Raw genomic sequence first — 19430 nt, forward strand, 5'->3', positions numbered from 1 at the left:
TTTGCTCTTCCATCCTTCTCACGGCTTAAGGTGGCGAGGATCCTACGCAAAGACTTTATTAAAAAAACAGCCATGGTCCACGCTCACGGATCTGGCACCACGAGTACCTGCAATGGAAAGAAGAACAGCATTGCCGTTCAGTTGATCGGGTGTGCTCCTGAAGTCTAATAGCGCCAATTATTGCCGCCGGCTTGGAATTGAAGACAGTCTGGGCTCATTATTTGCTCGCGGGATGACTATGCGTGGGCGAAGTCGCCAATAAACGCTGAATCGAGCCATTGCTTGGGCTGTTCAGCTGAGAGCTTCCAGGAATTGAGTCACCGATTAGGCAATAGTGCTGTTGTCGAAAGACGTAAGAAATATGAAACTACAGTGACATATATGTCTACATGGCAACTCAACGACCCAAATGGACTACGGACTGTCGCTGTAAGCAAGAATAGATTCGTAAGCGTATCGCATTTGACCGGTAACCAGGTAGTATGCAACCCAAAATGCAATGCTGCAATGCTTGCGTCCCCTGCTCGAACAAGGGAGAGAAGACGATCTAAGTCAACAACATGGTATCTTAGAAATCAAACCAGAAGAGCCCCAGGAAGCGATGCAATCGAAATAGAGCATACCAAAAGACTGCAAATCAGGTCTCCGGGGAAGTGCAGTCTCAGGGGTTCGTGGTAGGCTGCGACTCGCCCTGAATCCGCGCAGCCTCTGAGAGATCGACAAGACCTACGCCTCTCAGAAGAACACGATCGGAGCCATCAGGGGACTTTCTCGCTTGCGAAGACTTCTCGTCAGCCTCAGTGCCAATCTCAGGAGGCACTGTCCCATGGCCGATGACAATCTCCTCCTCCTGAGGAACAGGGACCCAGTCAGGGGCCTCGCGAGGCCCGTCAAACCCAGGTGGAGGCAGACCCCATCTTGGCATTGGGCTGCGGTATCCCCAGTCACCATCACGGTCAGCGTACGCCACTGCGTGGAGGAAGAGGCCTAGTTCATGGACACCGGGATCGGAATAAAGCTCCGTGCCGCAGACTTCACAGAGGGCACCCGTCAGCCGCTCTCCCTTGCGCTTCTCGTAATCTTCCGTCGCAGCTTCATGCTCGCGGAACATAATGTTGGCAAGAACTTTTGGATCTGTGTTCGGCGGGACATTTGGAGCAGCGGTCAAGTGAACACGATAAGAAACCGCATCAGCCAGCTCAGTCTTGCCCATTTGATTGAGACGATTCATGATCTCTTCATCACGATCACCATGAGCTTCATTTCGGGCGAGTTCCGGTCCGAACACCCGTCTGTTGGAATAGATCGGATCGTTCGTGATTGGATGGCCCATGAACTGCAAGTGCACTCGGATCTGGTGGGTTCGTCCTGTCAGGGGGAAGCAGTGTACAATACTGTATCCCTCATCTTCGTTGGCAAGTGCTGCAGGCGGGGTTGCTGCACGGGGAACACCGCCAGGGGCATCACCGTTTTCCGTGGAGACTGTGACCGGCGCAGCCGGAGGATAATAAGCGATACGGCGGAACTTGGTTGTGGCTTCTTTGCCCGTAGCACGTACGCGGTTCAAGCCTAGTTTGGGACTAACCGACATGATCGGCTGGTCACAGACCACGACGCCCTCGGGGAACTTGCCCTTGACACGCGCGATGTATTCCTTCTGCACAGATCGCGCCTGCAGTTGTTTCGCCATCTTTTCTGCGCCTTTAGGGTCCTTGCCAATGAACATAATTCCCGAGGTCAGACGATCTAATCGGTTACACGGCCGCGGGACGAATCCATGGCCACGCTCAGCGCGCAGGATCTCAACAACGGAATTGTAATGATATCGACCAGCGGAGTGAACAGGCACCCCGGCAGGCTTATCAATAACAATCAGGCTCTCGCTCTCATGTATGATGCCAATTGGTAGGCTTGTGACAGGGGGCTCGTGGCGGTGGAGGGTGTGTGAAATAATTTGGCCGTTTTTGATCACGGTGTCGCGGCCAGCGACCTTTCCATTCACGCAGACAAGGCCGGCATCAAGCGCTTTCCTCTGTTACCAGTTAGCATGGTAGAATAGCTGAAGCTCCCAAAGAAAGCATACATAGTAGTCCGGAGCTCGGTCCCGAAACTCGGAGGTGAAAATGTCCTCCAGGTTGCGACCCCGCCATCGTTCCTTGCAGTAAGTGTTATAGGTGTAGTGATAGGGACGGACACGGCGAAACCCGCCCTCCAAATAATAAGGCGCCGGCCATGGATCGCAGGGAGTTACGGCCACATCGGGAGGTGGCGCAACGGGATCGGGAGGTGGCACCTTGAGGGTGGTGTCGACAAGAGCCATGGAGGGCTTCGGCGCTGGCAGCAGCAGGAGTTTGCCTTGCCGCAGCAGATAGGCCGCAATGCGGGGCGAGGGAGCCAGGAGGGATTGCGGGATATGGAAAGCAAAAGGTCTTCACAGGCGTGTTGCGTCGGGCAAAGTTTGGGAGGGAAAAAATTCGAGATTTAGCGATAAGGCCAGGCACGATTCGATCGCGGAGACGCTGGATTGCGGGTACTTCGCGAATGGTTTAGCGTGCCAATTTTGGTTTAGCGTTGCCGTTCCTTAGCATTGCTATCAAGTCCTGCGTGCTGTCTATTTTAGTTTGCCCCTTGTACTGGTCGATTAGGCAGCACGTACGGAACACAGGTATAACTCACAAGCTGTCTAGTCACGTGTCTCATATCATCCTTGTTCCCGCGGTTGGAGCTCTCGTTTTCGAACCCTATAAAGCCGTGGCGCGGGCACTGTTCAAACTTACCAATTCTTACTATGTTCCTTCGTCGGAAACGGTTTCAAGGGTTTTCAAATGCTGCATCCGTTACGAGCCCCAGGAGACCGTGTCTACGATTTCCATACTCCACCATCCTTTCGGATACACGAAACGTCCTTATGAATGCCGGGCCCCTAATCGAGGAGGAAACTCTTCCACACTATCAACAGGATGAATTCTACCCTGTCAAGATTGGGGAGCTCCTTGATTCAAGATACCATGTCATAGGGAAGCTGGGTTATGGAGCGTCCTCTACAACATGGCTCTGTCAAGATACAAGGTAAGCCATAATTTACTTGATAATAATGATTGATGCTTATTCCTCAGCCAAAAGTACTTCGCTGTGAAAGCTTTGACTAAGGCTGCCTCTGGTCCGGCGCGAAAGACGCGCGAGATGGACATTTACAGCCATCTTAGTCACATAAACTCATCTCACCCTGGATGTACATATATTCGCGGACTTTATGAGTCCTTCCAGCAGGAGGGTCCGCATGGTACACATCAATGCCTCGTTCACCCTCCTATGCATATTTCCCTACGTCAACTTGTCATACAGAGCAGGTCTCACAGGCTCAACGAAGTACTTCTGAAACGAGTTCTGATTTATCTCTTTCATGCTTTGGATTACCTTCACAGTGAGGCCGGTGTAATACACACAGGTAACCCCTCCTGAATGGCTATGGCAGACCGCTTGTTGACCATACTACAGATATTAAGTCCTCGAATATCATGTTTAGCATTGACGACAGTACTATTCTATCGGATTTCAAGGCAATGGAAAGCCAATATCCGAGTCTGCGAAAAGTTATAGCGGGAAATCGTTTCATTTACCATTCTCGCAGGTTTCGGCTACCGCGAGCCGATATGTGGGGGTTCCCCATCCTATGCGACCTAGGACAAGCTAGACTAGGGCAGAAACAACAAGGTTATATACAACCGAACATCTACAAAGCTCCGGAGGTGCTTTTTGATATGGAATGGAGCCATAGTGTCGATATTTGGAATGTTGGCGCCATGGTGAGTTTGTACTGCACCTTGTACATATTATTCACTAACCCTAGCCATAGATATGGGATATTTTTGAGGGCAAACACCTCTTCAGTGCTCTCGATGAAGACAAGAAATATTCCCCATCCCATCATGCCGAGATGGTGGCATATCTGGGTTTGCCTTCCGTCGAATTTGTCAAGCGCAGTCAAGAAACTAAACATGTCTTTGACGAGAGTGGTAAGTCTCACCAACTGATCTAGATGGACATGGGCTAAGTTGAAAAAGGCAATTGGCTAGGTGCAGGTGGTGTTGAAATTCCTGACTTCTCGCTCGAACATGCTGAACAAAACCTGGGGGGTAAAAGCAAAAGTCTCTTCCTGGACTTTATTCGATCAATGCTTCAGTGGGAGCCTGAGAAAAGGAAATCAGCACGAGCATTGCTAGAAGATCCTTGGCTTCTGGAAACATCGTAGTGAAAAAGTATTTATATCAAGGGTCTTAACCGATTAATTCACCAAATTCGCCATAGCAGTGCTCCGTCCTTTGTACGTTGCCGATAAGCGTTTTTAAGCCGTCGATCTGCCACACTTCCCGCCGCTCCAGTGGATAGATATCCCAACCTACACTTCCAGTCCACAGCCCTCACCGAGGCTTCCACCCCTGTCTCTCTTATCTCCACCCGCGACGGTCCATAAGATTCCTGCATGTCGAAAATGACCTTGCCTTTGCTTCCTATGTCTTCACGCCGGTCACCATTCTTATCATGGCCAAGACATACCCCCACCCAGGAAGGCGTATTTAAATGCTGGCTTTTCCCGTTGTCTCAGGATCCTTCCAAAGACGGAGTTCTTCCATGTGCAATCGACATGGCAGCTGAAATCCAGCTGGAGGTGAATGCCACACTGGCTTACCTAATCACCGTCAGACCTCGGTCCAGCAGCTCCGAGGAAGCGGAGACGCCGCCATGAGAGCGATGTGCGTTCTGTCAGTCCCGCTGGACGGTGTCTGAGGAACTCTTTCCTCCAGAAGAGTCATACGCCCGCTGTTGACTTTGAGCGGTTTTGCGTTATGGCACCCCCAGAATACGAGGCAAAGAAGCGCCGCAAACGCAGTGACTATGGCTATCACCAAGTCCACCAGACAAGATGGTAAACGCCGCGAGCAGAACCAACACCGATTCCAGCTAACGCCACTGACCAGGTTCGACAATGATATGTACGCCCATCTGAATAACACCGTCTACACAGTCCTCTTCGACGCCATCGCCAATGCCTATCTCATCGAGCATTGCGGCATGAATCCCTTCAGCGTCAACAACCCGACGCCCAAGAGCCCCGATGGACAGCCATCCAATCTGAACGCGAGCACTGAGCAGATAGGCCTCATTGTCTCCACCCACGCAGATTACTTCGGCTCCGTCGCCTTCCCCGATGTGCTGGAGGTGGGCTTGCGAGTCGCCAAACTGGGCACGTCCAGCGTCACTTGGGAGGTTGGGGTGTTCCGCAAAGGCGAAGAGGATGTCAAGATGGTCGGCACCAATATCCATGTGTTTGTTCTGCGAGAGACTATGCGGGTCGGTAAGGGGGGAATGGACGGCCGGGTGCGGCGAGGGCTGGAGAGGCTCCTTAGCAGCCCGGATTCAAAGCTATAGGTCGACGCATGGGTCGGCCAAGGAGTACAGTGCAGATTTTAAATTCTGATTATACCCAAAGCTTGCACCTGTCCCAATCATCTGGAGCCCCAGTGCATGCGCCACAATTTGAAAGCTTCTATGTCCACATTTTGATTCGGGCCAATTGGGACAGCTAGCATATGCAATGCTGTACAAGGTACGATTATCTACTTCAATTATTTGATCATTATTATTAGTAGGCCCAGTCACCAGCGAGTAATCGGGACGAAGTGAGTACTGGGTCAATTGTGCCATGGCGCATATATGGTGGGCCGGGAAACTGCTGTAGGTCTAGACAGCCCGGGGGCTGACCTGTAGAGGCCATCGGTCAGATAATTTACATTGCCATTTATCGAAGCCAGGGCTTTAAAAGTAATCAGCCTGAATGAATATCTGAGACTGTTCTTGATCTCCGTATTAAACATTCTATTATGGAGTTGCCCAATGAAACCGAAAGGACGCAAACCGTGCGCCGTCGCAGATCATCCAAGGTGCCCCAATGAAACCAAATCTAACCAAATCTATCGTATCGCAACCGAAACCCAATAAAAGAGAAACACCATATGATTCCGATCGAGAGCACCAGTCATAACGCAATGTTGAGCACAGTTTTGGAAATCAAGAAATACGCTCGAACGCTTCCCAAAACAAGAAACATCAGCGCTAACAGAAGGGTGCGTGTGGTGAACCATCGCTATCGAAATCCAAGTTGTGTGTGACAGTCTCCCTGATGGAGCTGCAAGAAAGTGATTCAATCAAGCTTGCCAGCAATGATGCTGCTGCATCGAGACACGCTAGCACTCGTTGGAGGAGAGACGCCGCGGCGCATGGTTTCGCCGTCCTCGTCGAGCCACCACTTGGGGTAGGGGCCCGGAATGAAGCGACCCTGGGCATCCCAGCCGGCAACCCAGTGAATACCGTCATCCAGAAGGAAGAAGCGCAACTTCTCAGGGCGACCACCCTTGTGCAAGGGAGCTGTGAACCAGCGGCAGCGGTCTTCGAGTTCAGACTCGAACATGTAGCGGTGGAGGATGCGACAGTACACCAGGGCGGCGGGGACCTTTTCGTCGTGTTCGAATCCATCCCGGTGGACGAGGTGCCAGCCTCGGCCAGGGAAGAACTGGTAGATTCCCGGGACCGGAGTTTCCCAGTGTTGCTCTCGGTTGACATTGCCGTCGATGCGATCACCGCGCTGAAACCAGTAGGTGGGACAGCAGAGGGTACGCAGGCAGAGGAAAAGGTTGGGAGCCATGGTCGGGGATGCCGAGAGGAGTTCGCAGGAGACGCACGGAGGATGTGTCCGTGGACCGCAAGAGACGGAAAAGTCTCGAAAGGTATCAAAATATCAAAATGAGGTGGGTATGGAAACAACGCTGAAAGTGCAGTACAAGATCCCAAGGGAGGAGCGGGTGTTATAAGTGGACGTTCATGGTGACAAATATCGAGATCAAACAGGCGAAATCGAAGTCGAGATGGAAATGAGCAGGGTCTTCGGCTCTTGGACAGAGAAGCTCGGTGAAGAACCCTGGGAAGAGTGCACTCTTTTAACACAAAGAAGATGGGTTAGGTGATAGCAGCCAGCACGGGCCTTGGTCCGAGGTAAGGACTGGTCGGGAAATGTCGAACAGCGCCGTCAGACCAGTCAGACCGCAAAGATGAGAGGAGGCGTCGTTATCGTTGCGGTGAGCACCCGTCCTTCGGTTTGCGTGAGTCGGGAAGAGTCGTGATAAGCTTGCAGCTTCTTCCGACGAGGGGGGCGAGAGCTTTGGCCCTGGGATTCGGGGCAGATAACCACGGTGTCCGGGGCGAATCAGGTAAAATTGGGGGAAGAGTCGGGCTGGGCAGCGTAGGGCGGTAACACGCAGGTGAGCAGGGTGTTATTGCTTAACGGGGGCGCATGCTAGCAACGAAGCATTTGACTGGAGGAAGGTGGCCATGGTGGTTATAAGGGGAGGACTTATGGGGGAAGGGAAGGGCAAGAATGATGTGTGGGATGCGTTTTCCCGCACGAAAAAGTTAGCGGGAAGGGTTAGCTTCCCGAGCTTGTTGCCACGGCCCCGGGGGAAATCCTACCATCCTACCAATACTAACGCCTAACCTGGAAGCTCGTATTGTTGAGTTTTTTTTTTTTTTTTTTTTTTTTTTTTTTTTTTTTCATTGCTACCTTGCCGTGCTAGTATTATATATCTCATTGATGCCCAGATTGGAGTAGTTTTCCTTTCTGTTTTCCGTGGCCAGAGACTGGTGATTTGCGTCCTAGATTGCTATCTCGGACATGGCAGCAGTTTCAGAAAGATCGTCGGTCTTCCCGTGTCAGGCCAGCTCACCACTTGGCGTGCATCGAAGGACTTGCTGTGGCGCAGCTCGCGTGGTTCAGCCTTATGTGCGCGGTTTCTCTTTAGTACTAAGCGCTTCGGGCCCCTTGGCACATTATTATTATTACTACGTTCGGCTATATAGGCAGCAGATTTTTTTTTCACTCATACTTCCGCAGGAATAATATTATGACTAACCACTACTACAGCAAGATTGTAGGTCTCGTACGCTGCGCTTTTATTTTTGTTTTTCTACTCTCCACCAGGGCCCAGCCCTGGTGACGACATTTCCATCCCTGCTTTGCGATCATGCAGGTCGTGCGATTTTGGGAGCGCAGAACTTGAGCTCACCGTCTTGTTGGTCGACTGGCAGGTCACATCAGAGGATAGAAATTGAAAAGAACATATGAGCGGTCATATAGGATGCCTCCCTAGTTCAATCTTGTGGGACGCTTCCGTGACACGAATCTCTGCTGCTCTCAGTCTATACCCGCTTCCACAAGCCGTGATGTACGAGGGACGACAGCCTTGGCAAGCGCGAGATGCACAAGCCAGACAAGTGTTAACAGAGCTATGCTAATTCTAACTGTCGAATATGCAGTATATCCTTCAGAATGGCAGTCTCGATCTGAAGACAGTTTACGTCTAGATCTCTGGTCGAGTAGCCGCGTGAGTTGAATCTGGCTCCCCCTTGGACAAAGCTCGTGTTATCTTCTTGGGGACGTCAGATTTGACGAGTTTTGTAAAGGAAGTGAAGATTGGCGAATCCCAGGGCGGCTGGCATCGCCAGGAGAATGATCAAAGCGAGTAGAGGCGCAATGCAAAACGGGAACGTCACTTCTATGCATGATAAGAGTATATAACTAATCGGACGGAGAAAGTGTGGCCTTCTGAAGAGGCATTGTGATCTTTTGGAGAAGCCCAGATCTGGTAGGCGTGTGTTTGGAAGATGAAGGGGAAGAGAGAAGAGACAAAGGGCGATGAGATTGACGAGATGGTAGAATGCTCTTTTTGGAAAGTTCTTCGTATTGCAATTCTTCCTGTTCATCGTGTTCATGAAGGTCCCAATAAGTCTGGTCGAGACAATTTTCTAATATCTCTCGTTACTTCTATAGCTCTACTGGATCGATCGATTGGAACAAGTGGACGGCACACTTCATCAACTCAACTTGTACTTCTCTGCATTCTTCCTCGTTCCCCATCCTTCGCCATCGCCCACTTCGCCCCGAGTTCTCAGACAGACACCAACAACGGAGATTCACTCGCCGTCTGCTGAAAATGACCGGTCGCGACCATACCGAGACCAAAGAAGAAGTGCATCCGGCATTGAACCGCGGAGGACCGGGCCGTGCATCGCGAGTTTCGGAAGTCCCGACGAGAGGCGTCGAGCGAGCGCTTGATGGTGCACGAGATCAAAGACACGCCATTCAAAAGGCCCCGATTAAATATCGATCTGGGTCCGTCGATATTTGGGGGCTGTGGTAGCCGCATATACATCGCCAGGCCAATGAAATCGGGCTCTCTCGGTACGGACCTCCCTCTGGAGTTTAGTGCGATGGGGCCGTCCGACTTAGAATCCCTTAAAGTTGAACAGCCACGAGCGCTTTTACAATTCCGCCTTGCTATACAGCCCCTGAAACAACAAATTTGCGTGCTATGATTCCGCGGGTGCTTCCAAGCCATGTGGGCATCACGACTCACAGGAGTGCAGGCAGGATCGTGGATAAGACTGCGGCTCATTATAGCCAATCATCAAAATTTCTGGCATTTCTGCTTTCAGCTCCTCCTGGGGGCTATCCTGAGCACGGTTCATCCAGAATGAGCTTATATAGGAGCAGGTCCCAGTTCACAAGAGTTTGAATACCACTCAACGAGATTCATTTCATCACGAGCTTCACACATCATGTCGTCCTCAGCAGATGACAATCTGTACATCTACTATGTGCCCAACCAGATCGTCGCCGTTGTTTTGGCGATTGTTTTCGTCGTCCTCTGCCTGCTACACTTATGGAAAATGATAGCCACTCAGCAGTGGTTCGGCTTCGCAATACTCATTGGAGGAATCTGTACGTGACCCTCTGGTGATTTGGATCATCTTGAAAGATCTTCCTGCTAATATGAGATTGATGCAAACAGTCGAAGTTCTGGCTCTGGCAGCACGAACCAGGTCTCACTACCACCCAGATGAGACTAAGCCGTACATCATACAATATGTCCTCATTCTTCTTGCGCCCATTCTCTTCACAGCCGGCGTTTACATGTTCCTTGGACGCCTCATCCGCGTCTCAGGACACCCGGAGCTCTCATTCATCCGCATCAACTGGATCACCAAGATCTTCGTTCTCGGCGACATCCTCTGCTTCTTCATCCAAGCTGTCGCTGGTTGCATCATTGCCAGTCTGGTCAAGTCGACCGCCAGTGACGTCTCCCAGAAGATGAACATGGCAGAAAACATCATCCTCGCTGGTCTGGGGCTGCAAGTGGGCTTCTTTTGCATATTTGCGCTCTGTGCCTTGGTCTTCCACATACGGGTCTCCAAATCGGCTATTGCCAGAACAGTCGACCCGACTCTGCATTTGCATGTGATGCTGTTCACGATCTATGCCGCCGCGGTTCTGATCACGGTGCGGAATGCTTACCGTCTGGTGGAGTACAAGACCGGGACGACGGGTTATTTCCAGACACACGAGTGGCCCGGGTATGCCTTGGACGTCGCTCTCATGGCCGTGTTCATGTTGATCAGCTTCTTCTGGTATGCTGCCGATACAAAGGCTCGCCTGAATGGCAAGTATGACTCCTACGGCAAGGAGAATACTACCCACTATGGCAGTCCTTATGGCGACAGCTACAATCTTGCTGCGGGAAAGCCCTATGTCAGCACGTCTAGCAACGTCCCGAGCAACGCTTCCAGCAACGTTCAGGTCAATGCTAACGGCAACCCTTACGGCAACGGTTACGGTTACGGCAATTCGTACGGCAGAGCCTATGGCAACGTCTAACATGATTGTGATTGTGTATTGAGGCTGGGGTTCTGGACGTCTTGACCAGCATCATAAGATTCTGAGACGATACATGGTTACTACCATCTATCCAGTGAAACTATGGAATGCCACTGAAGCATAGCTCAAATTTAAAATGGGATGGGACAAGCACGAGATTCTCAAGCCAAGAGATTTGAATCACGGATGATATACGGAAAACCATGTTGATAAATTGTTACGACCCCGGCCCTCGCAGGGACCGCACACATGGTCTCTATGGTCTATATGGGCCGCTGTACCCGCGTAGAGATTAACACCCCTGCGCACACAGAGATAGCAGATAGCACTCTAGCGATTAGTTTACACTCAGAATCGAGTCATTGGTTTCTTCACTCTAATCCTTTTATCATCTCATCGGACCGCCTCGCGGAGCCGGTCCTAACACTTACTATCTAGGATCTATGTATACTACTAGAAATATAGTAAATTATATTTATCTAGATAGTATTCAGATAGGCTAGGTTTTATCCTTATTTTAGTAGCGATCCACTAATCTTTTTTCTGTAGTATTTCTAAATAAGCTTAATAAATACATACTACACAGCGCATCCTTCGGGGTCTTCAATCGGCAGTTCGATACCGAATCGCTGCCGGATGGCTGCGCACCGTCACAACCCCATACAAATGCTGCATAAGTCATAGTTTCCAGCTTATAACTTCTTTCTGCGCAGAATTGAGCCGTTCCATATTGATCAGTTATGACATGTAAGTGATTTCAAAGTTCCTATCTTACATGGATTTTAGCCTTTAGTTAACGAACTTTTTAAAAGTCATGACATCATCGATTTTTGCTAAAGCGAGATGATTCACAGTATTCTTGATATAGATATTTGCTTTATGCCCATGGCCTTAAGAGCTTTTGGAGTATTCAACGACATTTCTGTACTGATAATTTTTCACTTAATCAGACTAATGGTTCGAAAACGCAGTATTCAACGGCCTTTGAACCCTCACTCAGCTCAGGCGCGACTCATCGAATCAGTGAGCCGATATATGTCCATACAGGAAGCCATTCAGATCCTGGAGCGCTTTCAATCTGATATTTGGATTCCTAACGGTCAAGTCCTCTGGAGTGGCATCTTGCGTGACAAAGCCCAAGAATGGGCTGATCGTCATCGCCTACAGACCCTAACAACTGCAATGGGTCCATTAATGGACCAAGACCATGCAGAATGTTTGAAGTTGAAAATGGGAACTGAAAAATGGAGAAGCTATATTCATGGCGCCTCCGCAATCTTCGCTTGGTGCATAGCGCAAGGTGAAAAGGTCACACTTCTTACTCCTCCTCCTCCAGAGCGGTTTAATCCGTCGGGTCTATCTTACTACCAAATTATTGAAGAACCCATCGTTAAAGGGTTATTCGGTGGACAAGCTATTCAAAAAATCATGATATGCCATCCAATGGTCAAAGAAAGTGACGGGTTTTTATACGAGCTATGGCCGAGTGACAGAAGTGACGACTGGATGAAACTTTTCGGATCAACTGCGTTTCAAACGAAGTGGAGATCAACAGGGAAAAAAGCAAAGAAAATGGAGTTGGAGTTTGCGATGGCTCCGGAGAACAATATCTGTTCTATTGAACAGTATGATCGTACAGTGCATAAGGTTCGGCATGATATGCTGTTCCTCATCTTCATTGCATCATCGCTTACGATACCATCTAGGCCACTTCCAGTAACACCACTTGCTTAGTCCCGTTGATTATGGTGTTCTTACTTATACCTAGTCTTTTGCCACAACTATTGCTGGTGGCTCTCTTATACTCTCTTGTCAGCCAAATCAGCACGCCGACCAACTTGTGTCTACAGCAAGGGAAGCAGAAGGCAACTGTTAAGAATCGAATCACACCTAAAATTTCGGAATATTCTCCAAACACCATTTCAGCCTGGAAGACCAATGCGGAGCATACTGTCGCAGCTGAAGGAAAAGTCAAATTTAACAAAAGCTCTAAGCAAGGAAAGGAGTCTAAGGCAAAGACTGAGAAACGGGCTGTGAAGAAGCGCAAGGCAGAAAGAAAGCCTGATGCAAGTCTGAACAAGAGGCTGCGAAGGAAGGAAAGGTAGCTTAGATTACTCTTCCTGAAAAGACGCCGGTCATGTTTGAAAAGCGCTAATTTGACGAGAAGTCAAAAATGCTAAGTGCCTTATTCCGAAAGATAATAAAATGATGTTATATAGCAATAAATTTGCAGAAAATCACATGTAGATCTGATCCCAAAATTCAGTCGATGTGGTAGGAGAGCTAGCATATTATAATCCAATACACTGCTTGCATTTTCAAGTATCAAAAACTACCAAAATATCACTGTAAAGCCCACTAGCTATTCGACATTTATAATTCCTGATATGAATGGAGTCGGTAAGATGAGCTGACTATCCGACTCCTACGTAATCTGTCGGCGACCTGCGTATTTCAGAAAGCACGAGGCCTATAGCCCTAGCCTCGCTTTTTGGTAAGCTCTGTATTGAATCCCCCTTGTAATTGAGCTTGGAGGTTCTCTACTCTGCAAGCATAAAAAGAGATGCAATTAACAAATATGAATATGTTTCAATAGCAGTAAACATAAGAGCGAAAAATCTCATAATCAAAAGAAAAACCCTCAAGGTATCCCAAAATCCCACTTGTCGCTCAGTACCCTCTCTGAATTCATCTAGAAACCAAAAGGCGGCCAGCGTGGTATCCGCAGAAGAATCCATGGCTGATGATGAGCTCATAGATAGAGCCGGAGCATATAATGGAATACTCGAGGTGGTAGGCCCGGATTCTGAGGTTTTACACCAGCTGCCGGTCGTAAGGCCATTATTCAGAGTACATGCTGATTTGTCGTCATTCTGATTGAAGAATGAGACTAAACCGGTCTGATTGGCCTGGATCCACGCAACATTTCGTCCATCCTCTTTGCTATAAGTATCAACATTCAGGCACGGAGCTCGGATCTTGTTCCCCGATATTCGTGTTATGTTATAGGCTCCTTGGACTCAATTCCCTCCCTCGTTTCTCTGAGAAAAGAGTTAGACAAAAGATCATTCCATTCAGGCTCTTCATAATACTCGGCATCTTCTTCCAATGTTTCTATTGAAAGAGTATATTCGATAGTGCCTTCCATATGCAACGCTAGCAATCCATATTCTTGCTCCAGCCTTTCTCGCCCCCAGTCCTCATCGAGCTCTTGGTTTTAGGAGCAACCGCTTCCCAAAGTAAGACCAGTAGAAACAAAAAAGGTTCCACCACTAAGGGTGAATCCCTTTATACCCTTTGCTGTCAGTTGACCCTTTGAAAATTCAAATATAGGCATATCCTTTGCCGTACATAGAAGAAGCGCTCAAGCAGGAAGGCCAGCAGTTTGTATAGCATCCTTTAATACCTGGCGGGACATAGCACTAGGTACATAGTTAGCGACCTCAAATTGCTGGCAATATGATCTTCGAAATATATTGCGCAATCGTTCTATATTCTTTTAGTCCAGGAATTTGTCTTCTGGGCTATTAAAATCAATATCTGAGTTTGACTCGGGCGGTACCATGATACTTTAGTCGTCGTTCCCTGGCTTGGATAAGTTCACCTTCAGTGAACAGGACCCGCTGCATGGTTGATTGATAGTGGAGGGGATCTTTTCTTGTTCTATTATATATATGTTAAGAGTAAACTGCCCTTTATCGAAGCTGGGTTAGCCTTTCTAGTGGCTGTAGGAATCCACTCGAGAGATTTCAAGGGTGGTCAGGTGAATATACGTTTCAGTAATCGCACAAGCAGCTGTTCTGGTGGTTGCAGGGATCTGTTTTGGTAGTCGTAAATGAAACGCGTAGTTGTCTTCGTCGGGACTTATTTAATTACTCGCGGCGGATTGCCGGCGACCAGAACCCCGAATAGCTGAGTGCTGCTACATAGTGACGGGGACGACCCATACTATCTCTTGACTAGGATATCTGTGGTTGAAATAAATTGTGTTACCTTGACTTGCTATATAACTTGACAAGATTTCCTAGAGTTGTCATTATACTAGCCCTCGAAAATCCCCCAGAAAATGGAAAACCGAGTAAACCACTTCGATATTCCCTATCAGAGAAACGGGTATAGGCAAACTTCGACTAGATATACGCAAGCGCCAGGTATTATGCCCGCTTAGATCCGTCCTGGTCTCAATCGCCACTTAAGAGGGGATAGAAATGATTCACTAACTAGCGCCCGCCAAAAGGGCGAGTTATCTACGTGATCTGACCCTTCTAGGTATTCTTGAATTAGGTAGAAAACCTGGCCCGATCCTTCGGAATGAATCACCTTAGAAGACCCTGAAGACCGTTTTACGGGTGCGATTTTGCAGATAAGTTTATAGTGGTGGTAAAGAAATCTAAGCCCAAAAGCCTATATCTCCTCAAGAGATTCTCTGGGGATGGACTAAAATACTTCATAAACTATCCTTCATCCAACATATCAACGTGGCTTATACAAAACACTACTTTACTTGACTATGCTGCTCTTGAAGTGGCCTTGAAATAGGCTGTTGGTCCAAGCTGTCCAGGCCTTGTGGATTCAGGAGACCGACGCTCACCCAGAATACGCAGTAGATTCATGACTTTATTTACTTCATTACTGGGTCTTATTTCTTTGAAAAGCGATGAGCTGGTGACCAGCATCGAAAGTGGCTCTTTCTTGGCACTTGATTTTCCTTTGTCGATTTTATATTGGGTCGTCACGGATTCGACAACATCATTGAGTGCCTTTGAACACGGCGTCAGGATTAGCGCTCACATCACTGAAGTCGATATCTTTGTTTGATTTTGGTATTGATATAGACTAGATAAGTTGTTGTTTTTCTGGCTCAAGTTCATCAAAAGCGCGTTGCCACAGATCCGGTTTCGTAGCTGAGGCGGGTACTACATGGTTGATTAAAGATTCATCCATGGATCGATCCCTTTGTCCGGACGGCAGATTATTTTTTATCGTCCTTAAATGAGTGCCGCTTCCTATATATAGACGAATCGTTAGACTAAGTCTATTTGGTTATGGAAGGAGGTATTAAATTGTTGCATTAGCTTACTGAGTGCCTCTTTCAACTGAAAGTAATTTCTAGTTTCAAAAAGAAGTTTTCGGGCATGCTTCAGCTCTGGCATCGTATTTGGTGCGACGAAATTGAAGTCAAACGGCTTTTGGCCTATATAAACAAATGATAAGTACCCATTTAGTCAGGCCTTCTCATCGGCCCTGTCCAAAATATAACTTACCGGCCCAAAATGTAGATTGGAAATATTCAAAGAATGAACTCTCATTTCCTATGTGGCTTCCTGTTGCAGGGATAGGACCGATAAGTGCTGCGAAGTATATACCAAGAGCGAACCTCCAGCGATGGTCCAAATCATGTATGCTTATGTTGTCCAAGATTTCTTTGGTAACTGCTAAGCGGTCCGACATCTTCACTGAAGAAAGCGCTGGCAGATTGGATGACCAGATATCTTTGCGAAGGTCTATCACAGCGTTTGCCAATTTTGTAGCGTTTTGCGGTGGAGGTACGAAGAGATTGATGAAAGCAGGCTGAAGACGACATAATCGATTATGGTCAAACAAGATGCTCGCAGGTATCACCCGAAAATTGTTTTCGATTTTAAGTGATCCCTGTGAAAGATATTCACCAAAATAAAAGCTCCTCCTGGTGCGAAGTGAGTGCAGACTTTTCAGGTTCCAATATCGTGGACCTTTCTCGCGGTCGAATTCGCGAAAATGCTTAATCAAATCCAAGTCTCGTATGAAGGTTCCCCTCTGGAAAAGAGCTGTCTCGATGATATACAGCTTAATGTCGTTGATACAAGGCCGAGGAATGTCGTGATGGAGTCGGTAGTAGATGTATTGAATTGCGAAGAGCAATGAGCTAGTCCAGGATACGAAATTGTCCTCGACGGCGGGGTAATCACTGTTATACCATTGCAGGTGCACGTTGAGCTCGAAAGCTTTGGTTTGCTGATCACTAACACGTTTGAACGAGAAGATATCCTTCGTAGAGGAGACTGTTCGCTGACGGGCAGATTCTGAACGAGCCCATATACCGTTTGTCTCTCCAGCGGACTGAGGCGAGACCACACGGAAAAGGTAGGCGGGGATTTCATCCAAAGATTTCGAGACTTCACTACCCGAGGGAGGCTTGAAGAGGAGCTGCTCAGGGTCCTGACCCCCATCACCCAAACTAGCCTGTCCGAGCGTCTCGGTAAGGTCGTCAACAGCGTTGTCCATGCTGGGGCTAATTTTCAAACCAACGAGCTTATTGGTAATAAAGACTAGATTGCGCGTAAGGAATAGGTGTAGGTTAAGAATACTTTTTGATGATGGCCATGGTATGTATGTTGGGTCAGATGATTGCTCCGCCTCGTTGGGATTACGCCTTGGGCTTGTCCAACGAATCAAACCGAGCCACATCGGCATCACGCTCTAACCATCTCGAACGGAGGCTTTTCATTTGTCTCTACTCTCTGGATTCTAATTGGAGTCTCTCAGCAACTGAGCGGCCATGCACCATAGCTTTGCACAGTCAACTTTCCAGGAGAGATAGCCCAGAGGGATTATATCGGTTCCAGGCCAACGCCCATGCAAAGCGTCATAAGCCACATACATTTCCGTATGGATCGAAATCAAACACGATTAGTATAAAAGTGTGGTGGGATAACACTTCCAACCGTGGCGATATGCAGATGCCAAGAGATTAATTGTTTCAGAGGAGGCATTGAGACCAATGAGATTTTGCTCTTCTTCAGCTGAAGGGGTTAGTGCGGAGGGTCGCGCGACCGAGGGTAATTCTCACTCTCTCTCACCCGGTATATGGCGCACTCACCCCAATCACCCGAGCACAGCCTATGTATCGGACTCGAGGGATTTGGTTGCACCATCCGGGCCCACATCACTTGCAAGATACCGCGTAAACAAAAGCATAGCACCGTCATCCTTCACATGAAATGGGTATAGCGGGGACTGTTGGATAACCAACCTCGCACCGTCAAAATGAGCTAGGAGGATCCTGCCAGAACACGGAGCCACGAACGAACAGAGCATGACCTAGAGAGAATAGTAGAACTGGTCAGCGAGGCCTTAATTAGACCGTAGAGTTTATTTTTGAACTTACAGGGATGGTGACATGCTTCTTTAGCTTCTCCATTCGTAGGCGTGTGAGCATAATAGCAACGATAGAGAGCAGTTCGCCTCTAAGAATATGCTGTGGGTCCGCAGTAACTCCATTGTACATGCACAACTTTACGTGCGGCTTATCACGAGCAAGGGTCCAAGAGTGGTCGCAGGACCAGCGAGGAGATTTGTTGCCATAGTCCCATACCCGGACGAACTCGGACCGTAAATCTTCGTCAAAAGGTAAACCACTGGAAGTAGAAATTGTTAGTTAGATATCACTAAATCGTGTGGAATAGTTATAATAGGGACGAACTCAGTATATCGCCAATGAGTGAGCCTCGTAAGAGGCTGGCGATTCCCTTCAGTTCCTTGGCGTGGGAACACTTCCATTTCGCAAACTAGACGACAGGATATGTGCCGTAATTTCCGCCAGATATTACCGTCCGTGACTGGCACAGGAAGCCCCAGGTTATCCGCTTCCATAATCGATTCCATCGTCTCGAGCCTGTCCTTGGCTTCCTTGATCTCGAGGTTCTTTTCATGCTCCCTCAATTTGGACAGGGGCCACGGACGAAAGAACTGATTCCGAGCAGGCTGAGAAAGCTCTGTGTCTGGGTCGAAGAAATGGAGGTCAAGTTCGATCATGTCGCCCTCGCCAAAAGACAGTTGAGTAGCCGTCTCAAGCTTCTGAAATAAGTCGCGCAGGGCGTTCTGGACGGTAGCCCTCTTCTCCTCTCGACTGCGCCCCGTAAGGCCTCCAGCAAGACGCCAGATAGTATTGCGTACGGACATAACGTATTGAGTTGTGAGGGGTAGGAAATATGGGTGATGGAAGAAGGGAACGCGGTGGTAAGTGTTGTCTCATTTTCCTGTCATTTGCTGGGCCCAACTTTAATTTACCATGGTAACTTCTCAACCTACATCAGAAGACAGAATCGATATTGAGATAAATTTCTATTTGGTTAGACTGCCGACGACTTGGATATCACTTGAATATCCAAGTCCAACTGACGATCACCGTTGGATATCTGAGATCCAACGTATCGAACAAATATCCGCACTAGCATAAGATTCGCTTATTATCCTCTCCTGCACTAACGTAGTTAGTTCCCAGCCGATCTGGCCACCCCAAAACACCATACTAAATGCAATATTTCACAACGTCATCATTCAACGCTCAGGGCTAACTATGTGCTCTTAGGGTATCTTGGTGTTGAATATATCATAATAGGTAATTTAATAAGCTCGAGAAATATTTTAGAGCATGACAATACAGGTATATATGGCTACATAACTAGTTAACTAACTAACTATGCGCCTTGGCATGTCCTAACTCAGAAAATTATACCAAAATGGGCTCTTGGCGGGTAACCCGCGCGGGCCGGCCCTGCCGAGGTCTTCCTGCACCTTTAGGCGGTCTTCGGGTGAAGAATATCCAGGTGGGTGAACTGCCGCCTAAAGCCGTCTGAAGCAGGCCTGAATCCTTTTATGACTTAGGTTTCGGCTCTGGGAGGTC

The 19430-nt window shown here is 48.4% G+C and overlaps 10 protein-coding genes across 10 annotated transcripts; 4 read left to right on the forward strand and 6 right to left on the reverse strand.

Annotated features, from left to right (window-relative positions):
* Positions 1–661: 661 nt before the first annotated feature.
* Positions 662–2320, reverse strand: N7459_004858 (pseudouridine synthase family protein; the record flags this gene model as incomplete). The annotated part of the gene is made up of 2 exons (XM_056944042.1): positions 662–2032; positions 2084–2320. 2 exons carry the CDS (start codon positions 2318–2320, stop codon positions 662–664), a joined length of 1608 nt encoding a protein of 535 aa, XP_056800925.1.
* A 468-nt stretch (positions 2321–2788) lies between these two features.
* On the forward strand, positions 2789–4252 carry N7459_004859 (protein kinase domain protein; the record flags this gene model as incomplete). The annotated part of the gene is made up of 5 exons (XM_056944043.1): positions 2789–3069; positions 3117–3448; positions 3499–3806; positions 3857–4016; positions 4065–4252. 5 exons carry the CDS (start codon positions 2789–2791, stop codon positions 4250–4252), a joined length of 1269 nt encoding a protein of 422 aa, XP_056800926.1.
* A 595-nt stretch (positions 4253–4847) lies between these two features.
* On the forward strand, positions 4848–5430 carry N7459_004860 (acyl-CoA thioesterase; the record flags this gene model as incomplete). The annotated part of the gene is made up of 2 exons (XM_056944044.1): positions 4848–4927; positions 4980–5430. The coding sequence occupies 2 exons, from the start codon at positions 4848–4850 to the stop codon at positions 5428–5430; spliced, it is 531 nt and encodes a 176-aa protein (XP_056800927.1).
* A 772-nt stretch (positions 5431–6202) lies between these two features.
* Positions 6203–6703, reverse strand: N7459_004861 (uncharacterized protein; the record flags this gene model as incomplete). Its single annotated transcript, XM_056944045.1, has 1 exon — positions 6203–6703. One exon carries the CDS (start codon positions 6701–6703, stop codon positions 6203–6205), a length of 501 nt encoding a protein of 166 aa, XP_056800928.1.
* A 2966-nt stretch (positions 6704–9669) lies between these two features.
* Positions 9670–10765, forward strand: N7459_004862 (RTA1 domain-containing protein; the record flags this gene model as incomplete). Its single annotated transcript, XM_056944046.1, has 2 exons — positions 9670–9832; positions 9903–10765. 2 exons carry the CDS (start codon positions 9670–9672, stop codon positions 10763–10765), a joined length of 1026 nt encoding a protein of 341 aa, XP_056800929.1.
* Positions 10766–12337: 1572 nt separating this feature from the next.
* On the forward strand, positions 12338–12870 carry N7459_004863 (uncharacterized protein; the record flags this gene model as incomplete). The annotated part of the gene is made up of 2 exons (XM_056944047.1): positions 12338–12390; positions 12582–12870. The coding sequence occupies 2 exons, from the start codon at positions 12338–12340 to the stop codon at positions 12868–12870; spliced, it is 342 nt and encodes a 113-aa protein (XP_056800930.1).
* Positions 12871–13404: 534 nt separating this feature from the next.
* Positions 13405–13864, reverse strand: N7459_004864 (uncharacterized protein; the record flags this gene model as incomplete). Its single annotated transcript, XM_056944048.1, has 2 exons — positions 13405–13778; positions 13858–13864. Coding segments are annotated over 2 exons (381 nt in total), but the record flags the coding sequence as incomplete, so codon positions are not given.
* Positions 13865–14129: 265 nt separating this feature from the next.
* Positions 14130–14394, reverse strand: N7459_004865 (uncharacterized protein; the record flags this gene model as incomplete). Its single annotated transcript, XM_056944049.1, has 2 exons — positions 14130–14254; positions 14328–14394. 2 exons carry the CDS (start codon positions 14392–14394, stop codon positions 14130–14132), a joined length of 192 nt encoding a protein of 63 aa, XP_056800932.1.
* A 1207-nt stretch (positions 14395–15601) lies between these two features.
* On the reverse strand, positions 15602–17029 carry N7459_004866 (uncharacterized protein; the record flags this gene model as incomplete). The annotated part of the gene is made up of 3 exons (XM_056944050.1): positions 15602–15681; positions 15846–15959; positions 16030–17029. 3 exons carry the CDS (start codon positions 17027–17029, stop codon positions 15602–15604), a joined length of 1194 nt encoding a protein of 397 aa, XP_056800933.1.
* A 615-nt stretch (positions 17030–17644) lies between these two features.
* N7459_004867 (uncharacterized protein) lies at positions 17645–18706 on the reverse strand (the record flags this gene model as incomplete). Its single annotated transcript, XM_056944051.1, has 3 exons — positions 17645–17845; positions 17913–18162; positions 18228–18706. 3 exons carry the CDS (start codon positions 18704–18706, stop codon positions 17645–17647), a joined length of 930 nt encoding a protein of 309 aa, XP_056800934.1.
* Between the last annotated feature and the right edge of the window lie 724 nt (positions 18707–19430).

This window comes from Penicillium hispanicum (genome assembly GCF_028827665.1).
Source record: "Penicillium hispanicum strain IBT 35686 chromosome Unknown utg000004l_segment0_segment0, whole genome shotgun sequence".
Taxonomy (NCBI): domain Eukaryota; kingdom Fungi; phylum Ascomycota; class Eurotiomycetes; order Eurotiales; family Aspergillaceae; genus Penicillium; species Penicillium hispanicum.